Source organism: Myzus persicae, unplaced genomic scaffold, assembly GCF_001856785.1.
Source record: "Myzus persicae strain clone G006 unplaced genomic scaffold, MPER_G0061.0, whole genome shotgun sequence".
Taxonomy (NCBI): domain Eukaryota; kingdom Metazoa; phylum Arthropoda; class Insecta; order Hemiptera; family Aphididae; genus Myzus; species Myzus persicae.
Window position 1 is genome coordinate 36007 of NW_019104187.1, and position 19759 is coordinate 55765.

The 19759-nt window shown below is 27.6% G+C and overlaps 1 protein-coding gene across 6 annotated transcripts; it reads right to left on the reverse strand.

Moving 5' to 3' along the window:
- Positions 1-2569: 2569 nt before the first annotated feature.
- Positions 2570-13477, reverse strand: LOC111039730 (major facilitator superfamily domain-containing protein 6-like protein A). 6 transcript variants are annotated; one of them, XM_022323334.1, is made up of 10 exons: positions 13098-13477; positions 9472-9673; positions 8544-8637; positions 6868-7232; positions 5944-6096; positions 5613-5877; positions 5349-5536; positions 5144-5280; positions 3321-3682; positions 2570-2858 (listed from the first exon to the last, which is right to left on the reverse strand). In XM_022323334.1, the coding sequence occupies exons 3-10, from the start codon at positions 8608-8610 to the stop codon at positions 2701-2703; spliced, it is 1695 nt and encodes a 564-aa protein (XP_022179026.1). In that variant the 5' UTR covers positions 8611-8637; positions 9472-9673; positions 13098-13477; the 3' UTR covers positions 2570-2700. The 6 variants fall into 6 exon arrangements, with proteins under 6 accessions (XP_022179026.1, XP_022179024.1, XP_022179029.1 ...); XM_022323332.1 differs by having other exon boundaries at positions 13076-13477; XM_022323337.1 differs by lacking the exon at positions 9472-9673.
- Positions 13478-19759: the final 6282 nt, after the last annotated feature.

Genomic DNA, 19759 nt, shown 5'->3' on the forward strand with positions numbered 1-19759 from the left:
CTAAATTTAAGACGTATCATTATATTTTTAATGCCTACTAATTTTTCAATGAAATACTTATACCATCTTTATTCTAATATTCTATAATATATTGTATGTACTAACAACTACAACTAAAAAAAGGTTGTTCAAGCCTGGACATCATGGTTTCGTAATTTTTTTAAAAAAATGGCTCTTTCTTACGAAAAGGTTCTCGACCCCTGCGCTCAGAACATTATTTTCATTACCATTATATTTTAACAATTATTATATTAATTACAGTACATAAAAAATGACTAGGTATCAAAGGTGCAGTATATTATGTATTTGCATTACTACCTATTTACAATATATATAATATAATATGACATTAAAATACCTACCTTAATAATATAATTAATATTATTATAACCTATTTCGTATTAGAGTTTATAAACTGAGTCCAAAACATCTTTTTTTGTGGTAACAAAATCCCGGTTTCTAAAAAAGTTTATGCAGTTCCCCAAATAGCACATTACCCTTCTCTCTTTTACAAGTTTAGGGCTGTCCATGTTAGAAGGTGTGGTAATTCAATGTATATATTTTTTTTTACTCATAATTTATAATTCATCATCCTGTTATCTAAATAAATGTCTTCTTCTATTGTTATTTTCTTTTTTAAAATATTTGTTACGTATTTCTATGTATGTTTTTATTTTATATTTGAATGTCTTTAAGTACATTAATTAAATTATAGGTGTTTGGAGAACAATTAATTACCATTCCATTAAACAACTGGAAATCACTAATTGGTTTGTCTAGAATATAGACTTTTTTTTTTATGTATATCGCCGATATCTGTATATTGTTTTTTGAAAAATTAAATTATATTATTACTTGGACTCAAATAACTTAATATGTTAAAGTTATCCGGACTTAGTTTAACTTTAAATAATATTCACCCAATTATTTGGCACTCTATACTAGCCCCTTTAGTATATAATATATGCCATATATGGGCACATTTGATTATTATGTCTTAAGCCAAATATGTAAAAAATACAGTTTATGACCTAAACTTTAAATTAATAACCTATCCATATTACTATAGTATACGTTATAATAATTATTTATATACGCATCATAAAAGTGTAATTATATTCAATAACAAACAGAAAGTTTTGCTATAACTATTCTAAGAATTTCTAATATACAAAACTATTAGACAAAACTAAAATAAAAATTAAATAATATATTCGACATCACATACCCTTTGAAATCAAATATCACTCATCTTTGAATTAGAAGTCCAAATATTGCCGTTAGATAGATGTGTCCCTACTGCAGATAGTTGTAGAGTGAGAGTGTGTCTACTCTGTAGCCGTTTACTGTTTACACTATAATAATATGACATTAAAATATATTAATATCAACAAGTCTTCTTTACACTATTTATTTTTGCCTTAAAAGTTGTAATATCACACAATAAATTGATAAATCAAGTATTAATTTCATCTACGAAATATCTAACGAAAAAACATTTTTGGGAATGTGGAATCTTCACAACTTAGATTTTTTTTTATTTCAGTACCTAGTACAATCAGGCAATTTTTATAATGAAATGAAATTGGTTTTCAGAAAACACAATTGCAAAAATTGCATTTACCTATGACAGACATTTATGTATTATATTTGCAATATTATAACATTAAACATTTTATACTATTACTAAAAGTTACATTTAGACTTAAACCAGATCATACACCATTTTTGACCTCTTACTATTATTATATTCTATATTGGAAATAAAACAAAAGTTTCATTTTGACAACTATATACACGAAATGGATCTCAACTGTTTAGAGTTTTTTACATACTGACTGTAGAGATTTTTAATATACGTAGGGGTTATCAGGGTTTTATATAGATTTAAATTTAATAAGTTCTATTCAACAACAAAATGTTGAATATTACACAGTTTAATAAGAAGGAAAATAGCAAGTAAAAACTAAAAATATTATAAGACTTAATACTATCATATTATTAGTTTCCATACAAATTCATTTTCAGGAAAAATAAACAGACGAAGAACACGGTTGTATAATAATAGGGCTTGATGATTTCTAATTTCTATATTTATAATACAAACTCCTAAAAAACAAGTCAAGCGTTATAAAGAAAATTGCAAAAGTGTTAATATAACTATATTAACCACAGATGATTAGTCAATGATGACCAATGATCAAGCTACATCGGAAGACAGTGATTTTCTCCAGCTCCATATCTATGTGAGTTCTTTTTATTTCTAACAAAAATACGATACCCTTTACCTAAAGTAACTTTTAAATTACAAGTCTATAGAATACTAGAAATTATTTACTTGTAAAATATAGCCAACCATATTTATAAAGGTTTTCAAGCATAATGAACATTAAAAAAAAATTGTTTGATTTTGAAGAAATCACAAATGTGAAGCAAAATCATTTCTTAATATTATTGAATAAGTAATAATATAATACAAATAATTTAATGAATGATATAAATCATACTTTATATAACACAAATACTAAATTTGATATTATGCTGCATCATATTATAAATAAAAACTCTGTTTAATTTAAACTTATAGGTATTTAAAAACTGTAAAATATAGATAATTTAAATAAATTCTGTACAGTAAAAAAGTATATCATATTGAAACTGTTCTAATAACCGAACGGTTTTCAAAAATAAGTAAAAGTTTTAATAATCTATAGTCTTTTCGTTTGACTTAGTCAACAGATTGTATATTATCTGTAAGACACACATCACAGCTGAACCGTATGCAAATACTCTGAACAACCAAACTCCTCCGTAAAAGTCGTATATATGTGAAGCTAGCACACCACCTAATGATAAACCTGTAAGAAATAAAACATTTAGTAAAACAACAATAACATTTATAATTTCCGTCTGTAAAAAAAAACTTATGGTATTAGCTTTTAAAATTCAAAATTTAGCTAAAAAATAATATTTGAAACCATACTTTATTTTGTGAAAATTTGACCCTTAAAAGTTATTAGGTTTATAAAAATTAAAACGTGACCATGAATCTACCTTTAAACATTGATGTTTGAATTATGATAAATCTTGTATTAAATTGTCAAACTTTTCGATTCAGATATATTTATTAGAATAAATAAAAAAAACTTGTTAAGCCAAAAGATTTGTTGTATGATGTATAAACGTTATTTGTTTAGAAAATTTGAATACAAAATATTTAATGAAAATTCGAATTAGGTGTCTTCAGTTATTTTTTTTCTGAATTAAAATCAAAAAAATCTTTGATTGATGTACATTTAAATGAAATAGATTATATTTACCGATGCAATCGAAAAGTCCTACAAGTCCCAAGACTGTGTGGTGTGCACTTGGTGGCGAGATCCTTCTGGAGTATGATACCATCACTGCACGGCCCAATGCGTATGCCATGCCGTTTAGGATTTCGATCAACAGCACCCAGACGGGATTCTCCATGTTGGAATAAAAAAAAAATCGAACGGTAAATGCGAACAGAACCAGTGACATGCAGTGCTTATGTCCTATGCGTTTTATTATCCAACCGGAACAGAAGAAAATCGGCATTTCGCCGCCGAAACTCTGGAGGCCCTGAGAAACACCCTGTAGCGTTTTTATCCACGCTACTTGGTGACATTGGTATTCCGAAGCCACGTCTTCTAGGTACCTGCAAGTAGTGTCACAAGTAACATAATATTATATTCGTCGTACAGCCGTTGTTTTAATGTGGGTCACACATAATGCCAATTAAAGTGGGACAATAATTGTAAATTGCGCTCAATACATATCATACATAAGGTATGAATTTCTGCATGTATTGCACTCCGTATTTTTATTTTAGGATGAATGTAAGCTCATCCGATTTTCATGAGCTGTAAATTCTCCCAAACTTTCATATTATACCACTCCATAATTCAGTATTACACTTAAACTCTCCCGATCTTGTAATAACTTTGTTTATACATTATAATTTATTATTGCACCCATCATTATAATTTAATGTTTAAAATAATATGAACTAAGGTACACATTTTTAAAATTTAATGAACATTTGGATTTCTTTTTAAAATAGTAAATTACCTATATAAATTAAATTAGACAATACAAGTTATAAAAATAATAATATAAATCGATTTCAAATTAAATTAACATTCAAATTAAAATTGTATAATAATACCTATATGAACATACAGATTCAATATAATTTAAGGTTTCTCATGTTTGGTCTGTATAGTCTGTAATTGTTTGCAAAATAATATTAAAACAACTCGGGATAATTGACATATTATTTCCATCAGGTACATAAAAATAAGTCCCGGGATAGTTTACTATCAGGGCAGTTTACTAGTCTTAAAAATTGGAGGGTTTACCACTCTTCTTTTTTAGCAGAATATTATATTATGTTATTTATTTATCATTACGAACTCAAGGACCCCTTTATGCGTTACCCCCCTGCATTTTTTAACATAAAAGTAACAGTCCAATAACAATGAAAATAATAGTACATTATGTAATTATATATGAACTTATGATAGCCATTTAGCATATTATCCGAAGCCCGAAGGGCATCACCGAGAAAATTGGTTAGCTCCAAAAAATTTTTTTTTCTTTGGTTAAGATGAAAAATTAAACGTACACATTTTGTACCTATGTTTAAAACTTAATATAAAATTAGGGTCTAAAAATATTTTTTTTTTACCTACCGTTACATTTATAGTGTTAAATTATTTTTGAAATTTGCACATCACTGATATTATAGTGATAGGACGTAATATTTACATACAGATGAGCACTACAACTTATATCATTTTTTCGTTATATAATAATTAATAAACAATGATTTTTTTCACGCGTTGCCTTTTTTTTATAAATCGTATTCTGAAATTTATAATACTCGTCTATACTATGTATATTTATTTGTAAGTTAATATTTAATTCAAACTGAATAATTCAATTACATAAATATACTATGTGCAGTATGAATACATATTACTTTTTTCAAAGTATAAATCAAAAAATGCCGGTTGCAATTTCCTATAATATTTTCACTACCTTTACACCGTTAGCGCAATTTACAATCGTCCGTTTTATTCTGGTTAATAGTGTGACAATATCAGATTCGACCTACCAAAAAAGGTAACTCATCGTCATCGAGCTGTAAACGCCCAGCAATAGAATCCAAACAAAAAAACTTATAACGTGAAGTTTCGCAAACAATTTAAAAACATTTTGAAACGTGTCTTGTGACACTTTGAACTCGACGACCTACGTATCCAAACAATAATTACTATTAATGACAACATATAATAAGACCGAGTTAATGTATACCGTACTGGGATGTTGGAAGCAACAAATAAATTCAAAATCATAAACGATAATATTAAATAGGATATGGGTGTGTAGTCTTTTTGCACTTTGTCGTAGCTGAAATAGTCCACAAGCCAACCGCTAAGCATTGTAACGGATCCCCATCCAATGGACGTCCAGCATCTTTGTTTTCCAAAATCGTTTGGTTTGTCTTCTGAAGACGAACAGAAAAACATGGTAAATGTACAATAAGGTTCGACTTTGCATAGTTTTTTATTGCAAAGACTTACCTAAGATATCAAAACAAATTGGATCTTGTATAGCCCATATTCCCGATTGGCTGATCCAAAATATACACAATAATAAAAAAAACTCCCAAAATTCAGGCATAGAAATTATCATGTTTTGAGATTTTGGTGCCGCTGCCAATTCCATAATCATTGGACTGGGACAGTATATTTGACAAGGCATTTTGGTTGGATGATGACAAACTGGAGACATTATTCGACTATGATTTATATCAACGTATTGAACTCGAAAATTATAGGAACCATACTATTGATATGATCATAATTTAAAATAAATAATAATATTTCCGATGATTTTATTTGTATTTATTACCCGTTCAGTATTGGAGTTATGCAAATGAATTGATATTAGCAAATCGGTTATTTTAGTTTCCAAACTTCCGACATTACTAGAGTTTAAGTCCAGTCCATTTGTCGATGTTGAGAACATTTCAGAAAACAATATTTCATCATTATTACAGTTTAACTGAAAAAATATTGATTAAAATTAATAATATTTTTATGCTGACAACTAAAAATTGAGTTTTTTTTAAAAAAAAACCTCTAAACATTTGAAATTGCATCATGCATATTATAAATTATATAAGTAATTATTCAAAAAGTATTAATGATTTTGAAAATATTTTTTTTACATGATTTCAAGTCATTACAAAACTTTTGTTCTTATTAAACAATTATTAATTCAGTGTTAAACAATTAATTTGTTTATCATTTTTGAATACAACATACAGTTTTAATTTCATTTATGGAACCAAATATGTTTTTAAGTATTCTGATACATAAAATGGAATTATATGACTATATGAGTAATTAAAGCTTATATGAGAGGAGTTGAGTGGTACCCTATTACCCCTCAAAATGTTGGTCCAAATCCTAAATTCGATTTTATGCATCGAAATATATAGAGAAATATGCTGCTTTGAAATATAAAATTAAAACTTTGTGTTGTCATTCAAAAAAGTAAAAAATGTTAAGGATTAAAAATATTAAAAAATACATTTTTTTTTAATTACTTACTAGAAACCAAGTACAATTTTTTTTTTTCAAAAATATTTATTACTTTTTGAAATAATAAGTGTTCGATAATATAAAAAATCATCAGGTATATTATTACGTGGGCCATCTGTTTCTTAAGGATATGTCAGTACATCGAAAAATTAAACAAATATTATACTTTACAGATCCTACAAATGACAAAACCAAACATTTTTTTTTAATATTCTTTATATCTAAATACCTTGCAATTGACCAACCTCTCTCCGTTGTTTCCCATTAGTATTTTTTGATCACAGTCTGAAAGTTTATTAGTGTGGTCGAAATATATTTTTACATTCGTTATGTTTGTACCACAATCCAGCTCTATGGACGTCTCTAAAGATAGCCTGGACACAAACATAAGAAAGAACGCAGAGATACCAGTCGTAAATATGAACACCATGAAAATGTATTTCTTTACAGGGAAATTATCGACAATGGCACCAACTACAGGTTTCGCTAACATTGATATGATAAAGAGGCTCATCATTATGTATCCAACAGTAATTTTTGAATATCCCAATTGCTTGGCATACGTTGAACCGTAACTCAGGATTGTCGCTATACCTGTAAATAAATAAAAACATATAGATTCGCGTTATATCAAAAATATGATGCCCAAGTCAGGCATAATGTACGGCCTAAGATTAGTGTTGTACAAGTGTGAAATAATAAAAGGTCATGAAAAAACGATACGATTCAAAACCATTATTATTCAAAAGTTTGTAAAGTTCTGTTGTACCAACATTAGGTGTCAGTAGAAGTCATAATTGTGATGGGTGTGAATTTCATGGTATAAAAACATTGTATACTTTAATGCAAACAACGACTGTGAACGATGACAGTCGGTCAGCCTATAATATTATACAAAGTATATTTTATGATATTATTGCGATTAAAGTAATTTATTTTATTATTAGGCATTAGTACTACAGTAAGTTAAATTAATATTCATCGTGCGTATTAATTATAATAATACCTATATTTAATTTAGAAATTTCAAGTAGCCGCGAAAAATATTTTTAGTTACACCAAAAAAACTAAATCAGACAAAAACTGTTTTACTTAAAAATCCCCGTTTTTCCTTAATTTTTTGTTCGCTTTTGCCGGTGTTTTTGAAATCTACTGTTAATTTTCAAATTTAACGTCGCAAAAGTACCAACTAGATCCTTCTAATCAGACAAGATGCTGAAGTTGAAAATCAGAGCATGAAAAAGTGAAACACGCACATCATTTTAAAATCAATGCATTAATCGCTCCGCTCAGAACCCAAAATGTATAAGCGTTTTAACGATATAGAAATAAAATTAATCTTTTCGATCAATTTACCTATTGTTATGGTATTTATATTATGACATGAGACATTTTAGGATAAATTTAAAGTGTATACATATGTACTTATAATTATTATATTATTTATTATTTATATGTTTTTAGATTAAGTGTGGGTACACTCATTAGTGTGTTTTATATTATAAAGTAAGTAAAATGTAATTAAAATTAAAATTTTTTTAATATATACTGTGCTTATTATATAAGGCGTAAACGTCAATAATAAGTTATTGAAAAAAAAACAATTTTTTAACAAAAGTTATTTAATTTATCACATTTTTCCATTACATGCACATTGACAATGTGACATTGTATAATTCTAAACCATCAAAAACCGTACCTACCATATTTCATTAATTGACGGTACAACAATAATATTGTATAATCATAGTTACATTAAATATAACAACGTTGGAAAAAAAATATTAACTATAAATCATATTTTACCAGTTTCACGTGATACATTTAAGGGTGAAAAAATAACTAACAAATTGAAATAATTAAAACATCACATGTTTATCATAATAATAATTTTTGAATACTTACATCCCGAGTAAAGGAAATAATGCATTTTCATTAGTAGAAGCTTTTTATTGACACTTATCAACCACATCTTGGAGCGTTAATTCAAATTGATATCCTGTTTAATGAACACAAAAACAACCATTACATAATTTATTATATTTTAATAGATGATTTAACAATTATAAATTAATAGTTGTAAAAAACAAAAAAGGTCAGTACTATTTCATATGTGATTATATAATTAAATAGTAGGAATTAATATTATTATGATTGAATGTTGAAAATAATGTACTGTATATGAACTGTAAGTAGGTAATAAAAAGTTATTAATAACGAAAAAATGTTCACATTCGTCAGATAATGAAATTGATGTCGGGACTTGGCCATAAAATCAGCATTATATAGTGATAATATTCTATTACTATAGGTAGGTAAAAAAATATCATAATACAAATATTATAATTTTATCACTTCGTACATGATAATTATATAAATGTTCAGTAGTTACCTATGTTATTATAATAATTATTAATACAATAAACAAATAAAACAAGTATTAATGTTTTAAGTCCATGGTCAATATGTAAACCTAATTATCTATTTTTAAATTGTTCAATTTAAATTGATTATCTTAGTTTTAACATTGATTATTGCAAATGCAACTGCTCTATAAACACTAGTATATTTAAAAAAAAGTTTATTTTGCTCCCACCCCGTTAATGGGGTCATTTTCAACCAACGAATGAAAAAATCAATCAACTCTGAATGGACTTTTATCAAAAATGAATTAGGTAACCTGGGTTGTCACAATATTTTTAACTAACCAAAATTGCTTTCTTTATTTTTTTTTACACTAATTGTACATTCAATCGCATAAAAGCGGAAATCTCTAAAAAAAATTTTATAAAAATAGTAGGTAAATTAACAATAATATTAAATAGGACATTACTTTTGACTTGATGCGCAGCGAATCTTCTTAGGTATTTAGATGCTTTTCGGTGCAGTTTGACTGCGCCACGTGTCGGTATGTATTCCAAGTAAATCAAACCACATAGAATTTTTATTTTTTAACACCATAGTATCGCAGGAACATTCCTTTCTTAGATTCGAGCAATATTATTATCGCAATGAAGTTATCAAGACGTGATTACCTAATTACGAAAACAGGTACACTACAATCTACTACGGTTCGTTTTTCAATAGTATTTTGTTTGTTCTTATTTTTTGCAATTTTTAAAAGCTCTTATCGAATGAATTAATATTACATAAGCGAAGGTTAACGATAAATTTAGTTTCCTTCTCCATTTCAGAAACCATATTGTAATGTAGATTATCGAAACATTTTTACTTGTATAATTGGATGGCAATGGTGATTTAGTTTTTTATTTTTTTGAAATACTTTCCTTTTTACTCTGCATTGAGTTTGATACATTTAATATTTTAATATCTTAATATTATATTATGAAAAAAGTAGAAACTATTTTTTATATTTTTTGATAATACACCAGACAAATATTTTATAATTATCTATAAACATAATATAAATACATTGGGTACTATACAGGTAATTCATTCCTTAATAAATGAGGCAAAACCATTAAAATATGGACATTTCTTGATTTCTCAGTGTTGAGACTGTCGGTTATTAAATTTGTTTTCGTAACCCACACATGAAAATTAAATTATTAATACTAACGAAATAATAATGATTACTAGTGGGGCGGCCTCAGTCATTAACGTGTTCTGAGCTCAAGAATCGGTCGTCGTCGTCGATAGTTCCCGGATGGATGACCACGCAAGTTTTTAGTGACGAATCGTCGCCCCACATACACGTGTTCTCGACCAACCGTAACCCGCTACACAAATGCTAATGTACGTCATAGTGGCCGATGCTTAAGATTAATAAAAAAAATATATATTTAATAGCATTACAATATTTGTATAGTGTATTTTTTAAGAATTCATACTATAGTTATTAAGACTCAGTATGTTTGACACTCATAGTTTATTTTATCATATTGTGGTAATTCAAATCTGCGAAAGATATTTGTGTTTTAAATATATATGATTATGGTATAATACTACTATACTGATAATTCATAGTTTATATTAATTTGTATCAATAACTATAATTATTTATCATATTATAACGATGTAGTTATTATAATAAGAATATATTTTATACAGCGATTCTGAGCAGACCTAACTCAATTCGTCAGATAATCGTGGTTAATAAAATATGAACAGCCAAATAGACATTATTATAAGTATAAGTGTATAACCTACATTTTTTCAACTATTGTTTTTAACATACGAGTATAAATTCCAGACGTTCTTAAATTAGCAATAAATTACTGTTTTAATAATACGATAAAGCTACTTAACACGTACCTACTTACTATTTGTTAAGTTATAGGTAGATATCATGTGCATTGAAAGTTAATGTTCTAGATGAGTGATTCCCAAACTATGCACCTCTTTACCCTAAGAACACCACGAGCATTGTCCATGGGCACCACGGTTCATTTCTTAATTGCAAATATTTACAAATGTTACAAATTGAATTTTAAAAAAAATATAAATCATGATTTTTGGTTTACACTACAACTTAAACCAAATACCACAATCGTCTCAATACGCAAAACCTGACCTCCAGTTGTTAAAAATAAAACCTGACATTTCCAAGCGTTGCAAACATTAGCAGAAATTTAAATTGTATTAGTTATAATGTTACAATATTTAGGTTTGAAATAATTTTTCTCTTTAAAAATATTATTTATCATGAATTCGTATAGGTATAAAAATTAACTGTAAGTCGGATGCGTATCTAATTACTTATTCTTAGAATGTTTATTTATTGTAGTACCCATAGCTATGTTCAATAAAATTATAAAATTAGAGTATCGAATGATTAGTGTTAATTTAATATTTATGTTTCTCAGCAGGAAACTATGGCTAAATATGGTTCAAAAAAGATCACCTCTGGAAAAAAAGTTTGAGAACCGCTGTCTTAGTTCATTTCATACTGTTCATACTTTAAAATCATAGATAATTATTAAAGAACAGATAGCCATGACGTTTATCACATGAAAATAGGTAATGTTTAATATTAATCATATACATAATATGTCATTATATTATTATCAGGAAAGATACACAATATGTGAATTTAATGTGACCATATGGATCTATATAAATCTGCGGACTTATCAAAAAGATTATAACTTAGCGTAATTGAGTCAAATCATCTGTCTCACTCTCAGACATGTTGGCTTTAATGTACTACACGTACTATATCTTTAATTCCTGGTTTATTCCATTATATGTCTATGTTATTATTATTTCATAAATAATTTATGATGAATAATTTGCTGCCTAAAAGCAAAATACTCTATTTTGATACAAAAAAAAAAAATGTAACACAGTAAGTATTGACCTAACCTAAGAAGTAAGATTAATATTAATTAATAACAAGCTTGTGAACGTTTTGACTCTGATTTTAATAACTAAAAGTAGCATTTGATATGGTGTATAGGTATCAACATAAACTAGGTATCTAACATACCTATAGACAAATATAACACAAATATTCATAATCAATTATTTTTGCAACTTCCTAATAAAATATATTATACAAAGAAAATTAGCTGTATAGCAATACTATAACTATAAGTTATAACTATCCAGTGTTGGGTAAATTACTTTTGAAAAGTAATGAAAACATGTTACTACTTACAATATATGTTTATATTTTTACGTTCTCGTTACACGACATAATTTTTATCACGTTACGTTATTTTTCGTTCAAAAATTAGTTTTAATAGTGAATAAATTGAATTAATTTTTAATTTTTCTCGAATATCTTAGCCTCTATAGTTTTGTCTTACAATAATAACTTGTTTTAATAACGTGCAGGAAAACAACACGTTACTTCATAGAAATTACTTTTGAAAAGTAATTTCGTTACAATTACGTTAATTTAAATAAAATATAACGAAATTACAGCAAAAGTGATTTAGAAGAAATTAGAGCAACAGATGATATTATGTATTAATAATTTAAAATAAAATAATTATTTATCAATCAATAAATAGTCAAAAGTATTTGGTTATCGTATTGGATAATATGTGTCTACTTATGAACAAAATAATCGACCATTTATGATAAATTAAGTGTTAAAGAACTTTCAATAAAAAAAATCCCATCTTAACTGCTAAATACTGAACAAATACAAGTAGTAATAAACTATGTAATGTTATAACCATAGGTAAAGTAAGATCTACCCGATTGTAAGTATAATTGATATTGAAAATATTTAATACATACTAAGTGCTGTTAACAGTAAATTATTGTTACCCTATAAAATGAATAAAACTCACTTAACTAGTTTTCTTATCACTTACCCATTAATGGTACCTATAGATAGGTATTATACAATATTATAATCACATAGTCATCCGAACAAACTTACTCAACAATAATAATTAAAAATGTTCATGGGTTATTCTTTTTAGCAACAATTATTTTTAACATATTTTATACATCTGACCAACCTTTATTATACGCAGAACTCACTTGTAGCTTACTATGCCGACGACACACCTATCATAATATTATTATTGATATATTATTATGTTAATAGAGAACAGTGAACACTCTCAGGGACCATTGAATGTACACTAATGAATTGTTTTTTCTTATTAATTTACAGCGTTATCGGAATGATTTCACACCTGCAATATTTATCACTGTCTAGCGTCTGGCGTCTGCACTATTGGACTATCGAAACACTGTGTGTCTAACTATAATAGATATATGACAATATCATATAGTAATATTATATTATAGGTCATAGGTGCCTACCTACAATAAGAATTTGACGAATAATGTTAAAAATAATCTGCAATGTTAAGATAAGACTTTTCTTAGTTATTTTTTTTAAACAAGTGGACAAGAATAAAAAAAAATGTACATGGACAAGAACCGTGTGTAACAACATCATTAAGAGCGGCTGTAAGACACCTCGCAGTGGTGCAGGCTGTCTTGACGATAAAATACAATAATCTATATAATAATATTATTATCTATATGTTATCTAACCCTACCATCTCTCACTGCCATACAATAATGTATTGAGTAAACTAGTAAACAAAAATCGCCCTCTATATTATGTTATTCCGCTTTCCATACACTCATTGGTTGTCTAGTAATATAAAGCCTATGACTTTATTTTTGGTGCTATAAAACCGAACTGCAGTGGCGTAGTAACTAGTTTGTAAGTGGTACAAAGCACTGTTGAGTGGAAAGGGGTGATACTGGCATACTGCTATTATACTAAACTACTAAAGTCTTATTCGTTATTTTAACATATCAATTCGAATAATGGATATTTTAATAGCGTGTAACTAAATGAAACGGAACGATGGTTGATTTTACAATTAAGTATTTTATGAGTGTGTCTGTTTAGTACCTAGAAAAAATTCTATGATTTCTTATGTATTTACTGGTAGGAAGTAAAACTAGTTGGTAAAAAAGTTTGGTCAATAGTAAAAAATAGACAGTTTTTGTTCAATTATTTTTCGTATAAATCGAAATTAAAACAAAATTCATCGTAATCACGACGTCATGTAAAAATTATTTTTAGCTAAACAATTCATAACATTCTTAATTTTAATTTTTAATGTAATTCATAATCTAAAGAAATAATTTCGCAAAATTGTCATAGATTATTATCTAGTTCTATTATATTCAGTAATATTTTTTTTTATTATTCATACTAAGTACATCGATTTTAAAGTTATTTTATTTTATTTTTTTGATAATTATGTATGTTTTTAAATTTTTTGTTTCTTTGTACATGATACGCAGTTAAAATATTAAGTATAATTATAGTAACATTATTAATCAATCATTCAATATTAGTATTTTTTTTTTTTTTGGTGAGAAAGTGAACTTAAAATTAAATTTTTTAGTAGTTTTCAAGGTTAGGTTAGGTATTATTTGGAGCTACTTACGAACATTTTCAATTTTTAATTTTTTTAGTTTTTTTCTTCTATAAATGTCCATAAAGTGAGGGTGTCCACACTGGTGGGCCTCCCTCCTCGCGCCATTTCACGTTATGTTCCTTATATTTTATAAAATTTCCTTATTGTATTGTATATAAATATTAGAGAATATACTCTATTGTATCAAATAAATGAAAAAAAAAATGTCGATAAAATGTTTATGCTGGTTCAAAAAACTCGAAGACTTTTGATATATTGTTTGAGTATAAATTTAAAAATATTAAAAATACATATTTAGTATTTTGTTTTATAAACATTTAAAGTTAAAATTTTGAAAATATTTATCAAATTGATAATGCACAAATTATTTTTGATCTAAATATTTATAAAATTTTCAAATTGTATAGCTATGAGGTTCAAAAATTTAAAACAAAGTTGCACACAAGTATTTAATTCTGTATAAAAAACTCCAAAAATATATAAGCAGTTTTTTTTTATAGCTATTTTATGTTAAAATTTGGTCGAAATTACATATTATTAAATAACCAAGAATAATGATACAAGTTACTTAATACTTTGTTGTAATTATAAAATGTTATTCATGTGTACCTACTTGAAACTTTGAAAGTATATTGTTATATATTGTACACACAATGACTTTTCAAGTGTAATTAATTTAACCTACTGCATAGAAATAATGTTCGATAAATATTACTTTAATAACAATAACATCATCAAATACACTAAATTACTATGCAATATTACAGGCTGACAGACGGTCTCGCTCAGAATCGTTTTCCGTATAAAATGATTTTCTAATATTGAACACCATCCATCAGCGAGCCTCTTAAGACCTACTGTACAACAAAGCCACATCTACTTACCCGTTATTTTAAATATTTGAAATTTATACGTTTAGTTGGATTTAATAAAGAACCTAACTAATATTTTTCTGGCCGATACAAAATCAATAAAACATTGTTGCGATAGATATTTTGGTTGGCATGATATATTTTGTCTATCGAAGATTATTATTCTATACCAGTCATCATTTATACTTTCTTAGTTTTTATTATATTTCTTACCAGTCATATTTTAAACTTTTTAAGTTCTTATTAATATCTTCATATTATATTTTTACATTATAAAAAATGACATCTAAAAATCAAAACTTACCGCAGTCGTCGAGAAGCGAAGCTATGCAGACGGTTTTTGAGAATCTCCGAGCAAGCCAATTTCGCATTCCGACTTCAACGACGATTGGAGCTAGGCCGGCGCGGGCGACGAGAAGACATAAGTCGGTGCCAAACAAATCATCAGTGGGCCACCGACAGTCTGCAGGCAGTGACATCATCGTCCGTAAGCCTTTGGTAGTCACGCGACCCAGTCCCCGTTACGTGTCCGACGCCGAAGTGTTCGGCCTCAATGAGAGGCCACCCAGCCCACCCGAACGCAAAATTTTCGTAGCCAATTACGCGGGGCCGAAGTTTCGGTACTATATGTCGCTGGTCGACGAGGCAATAAATTCAAACGGAGAGGCTAAACCGAAGGCCATCGAAGATACTTGTAAGTGCAAGCCGGAGCCGGAACTCGACACAAATTCGCCGGACGTAAGGGAGCAGAACGAACTCGAAGGCAGTCCGAAACTGTGGCGATGTTCTTCGGCCCCAAACATTCACATAATTTTTGGACTGGTCGGCAACCCGGAATCGGATACCAGTTGTAGTGAAGTAGCAAATGAGGAAGTAGCCCTGGTCAGCGTTCAAACCAAACGGCGTCGCAATATATGGACCAGGACGAAGCGATTCTTCCGGCGCATATTTTACTGCGCCGTTTAGAGTAACTTATATTTTATAGCTGTATGTTTTTTCTCCACCACCAGTCAACCAGTTCCGCAAACATGCCAACAAGACCGATAACAAGTAAATCATGATTAGTAATTACTAAAAACACGTTAACATTTTAAGAGGACGCTACACCCGCATGTGCAGTCTCCGTCTTACAAATGTTGAACATAGCAAAACAATGTTTTGCACGGGAAAGAACCGAGAAAGCTACAATCATAATTAAGAAACAAAATTTTCACCACATAAAAAGGAGAACTTTGGCTGTGCAATATCGTTTTTATTTTTTCGATATCACTTATATGAAAAAAGTTATTATTGTTTCAAAATACATTTGTTTTTGTATTTTTCAAACTTGAATAACTTTTTTTGTACTTCCGATATCGAAAATATAAAAACGATATTGCACAGCCAACGTTCTCCTTTTTATGTGGTGAAAATTTCGTTTCTTAATTATGACTGTAGCTTTCTCGGTTCTTTCCCGCGCAAAATATGTTTTTGCTATGTTCTACGTTTGTAAGACGGAGATAACACATGCGGGTGTAGCGTCCTCTTAAGGCATCGTACAATACTGAGCGTTTCTTTACGCGGCAGCGCTCAAAGGGGGTTCAATATTTTATTTTAAGATCATTTCTGGGGAAATGTAAAAGTCATGTTCAAAATTGAAACAGGTTTCCAAAAAAATAAATAGTTTTTAATTTTTTTTTTTTTTTGTTCTATACAGAGAGCTTACATTAAAGAGTGCAGAAGCACAAAATGTTTTATAATTAAGTAATTTATTTGGTTTTTATTCCAATTATTCACATTTTAATTGGAATGCCCGGAGGATATATTTATCAAAAACTGGGGTATTGTCCATATACTTAAATTCATTTACAAAATTAATTTTTATCTCTTTATTTTAATGTTTTCATATTAATTTACTTATTAATAAACATTAATATTAGATAGAGAATGTAAATTATTAATGAGCAATATGAAAATAATTTAAATGTCTGACTTAATTTATATGTTTGTTTAAAAGTTCCACTGACTAAACCACAAATAGGTACAGGAAAATGAAAAGAAAAGAAATTATAATAATAATGATTGTATTCACATATTTTAACATAAAGATATTGAAAATTACAATGAAATTCATAATTCTATTTTCTAAAATTGGGAAAACTGCAATAACAAGTTAGTTGACCAGCAAGTCATTTTTTATCAAAAATACAATAGTAGATTGCACATTTTATAAAATGCTTTGCAAAATTCTAACCAGTTAATTACTGATATTTTTTTATATTTGTACTAAAACATTGACATAAAACCATAATTTTTCTGTAATTCAGTGTACTATATAGGTATATCAAGCAAACAAAAAAATACGATTCTTATATTAATTGTAATATATAAATAGAATATATTTATAAGTGTCTACAATTACGAAGATTAAATATATATATATATATATATATTTATTACCGTAATTTATTGATGTACTAGGTAGTTATATCGTTTTTGCGACAATAATTTGTCTAAATAGGTACTTTTTTTTAATAACTATATAATATATTATATTTATATTGCAATTAGTACAATACTCATAGTTAATTGTATTACTATCCGTATATAAAATATATATGTATAAAACCGTGTAAAAAACCGTGTCGAAATCTAATCTCATAATAATGTACTATTACAATATTGTTTATTTGTTTCATATAATATTACTTGCCGTTTTTAATCCTTAAGTCAATTATGATATAATCTTATTAGAATGGTGTTAAAAAAACATTTTAAATTATCTATAAATATAGCTACAAAATATTTCATATATTATCTTTACACACTGGTTTTTAAATTCAATATAATTTAATACAAGATTTATTTAAAAATGTGTGTTTTAACTTTTTTTTGCTTATTTTACAATAATAGTAAAAAAATTTATATCAATAAATTATTATAACATTATAAAAAATAATAATTATTCAGAAAAGTGTATGGAATTTTTATCCTTTAACTCCTTAAATTACTAGCTAGATACCGTATGATATAGTATGAAGAAAATTTTTAAAATTTACAAGAACCTATAAAAGAAAGATAAACTTATGTTTTTTTTTTAGGAAATATCAAACTCAGCAATTTGAATTTTTAACAACTTAATGTAACAGACATGTTAGTTATTTTAATTTCAAACCAACAGATTTTAATAATACTATACGGCGTTGCTCGTGTATTACATATTTAGGTATATAAAAAAAACCCTTATACCTTAATAGAGGTCCAATTTTTAAAAATCCTGTCTTAGTGCCCTCCTGCATTGCTTAAGGAACCTTTGCACAAAATGTCATGTCCCTGGAGCCTACGGTTTGGTATGGGCGTTAACGAGTGAATACAGGCGGTCTCCTATGTGTTTATAGATTAACACGCACAGCGAAGACTTAAACAGTACTTTGCACCCGAATCATTTATGCAAACACCAAGTGTTGAGGTTGAATATTTTTGTAAGTGGTTTATCTTGGAGCAAGTATAAATTACCTTTATAAATAACTTTAAGGTAAACGATTTTTTACTTCGCAAAGTTTTTAAATTCAAAATAGGCGTCACGCTGATAAATACTATTGCCCCAAAATGAACCACTTACAAAAATATTCAACCTCAACACTTGGTGTTTGCACGAATGATTCGGGTGCAAAGTACTTTTTTTAAGTCTTCGCTGTGGCTGTTAATCTATATTATACATATAAGAGACCGCCCCTATTTACTCGTCACCGACCACACCATCCATCAACTGCGTCTGAAGACTTAAGATTTTGTACACAGGTTAATTAAGCAATGTAGGAGAGCACTAAGAAATGATTTTTAAAAATTCCACCATTTAATAGGGTAAAAAGGAGTTTTTTTTATATACCTTGATATATAATAACCGGGCAACGCAGTGACGGGACAGATTACTATTTGTTGGTTTGAAATAAAAATAACTAACATGTCTGTTACATTAAGTTGTTAAAAATTAAAATCACGGAGTTTGATATTTCCTAAGAATAAAAACATAAGATTATCTTTCTTTTATACTTGTAAATTTTAAAAATTTTCTTCATACTATATCGTACGGTATCTAGATAGTAATTAAAGGAGTTGAAGAATAAAAATTCCCTATACTTTTCTGAATAATAACAACTGGATATAATGTTATAATTATTTATTGATATAAATTTTTTTACTAAAAAAACCAAAAAAAATTAAAACACACATTATTAAATAAATCTAGTATTACATTATATTGTATTTAAAAACAAGTGTGTAAAGATAATATATGAAATATTCTATAGCTATATTTATAGATAATTTAAAAGGTTCATTTAACACCATTCTAATAAGGTTAAATCAGAATTGACTTAAG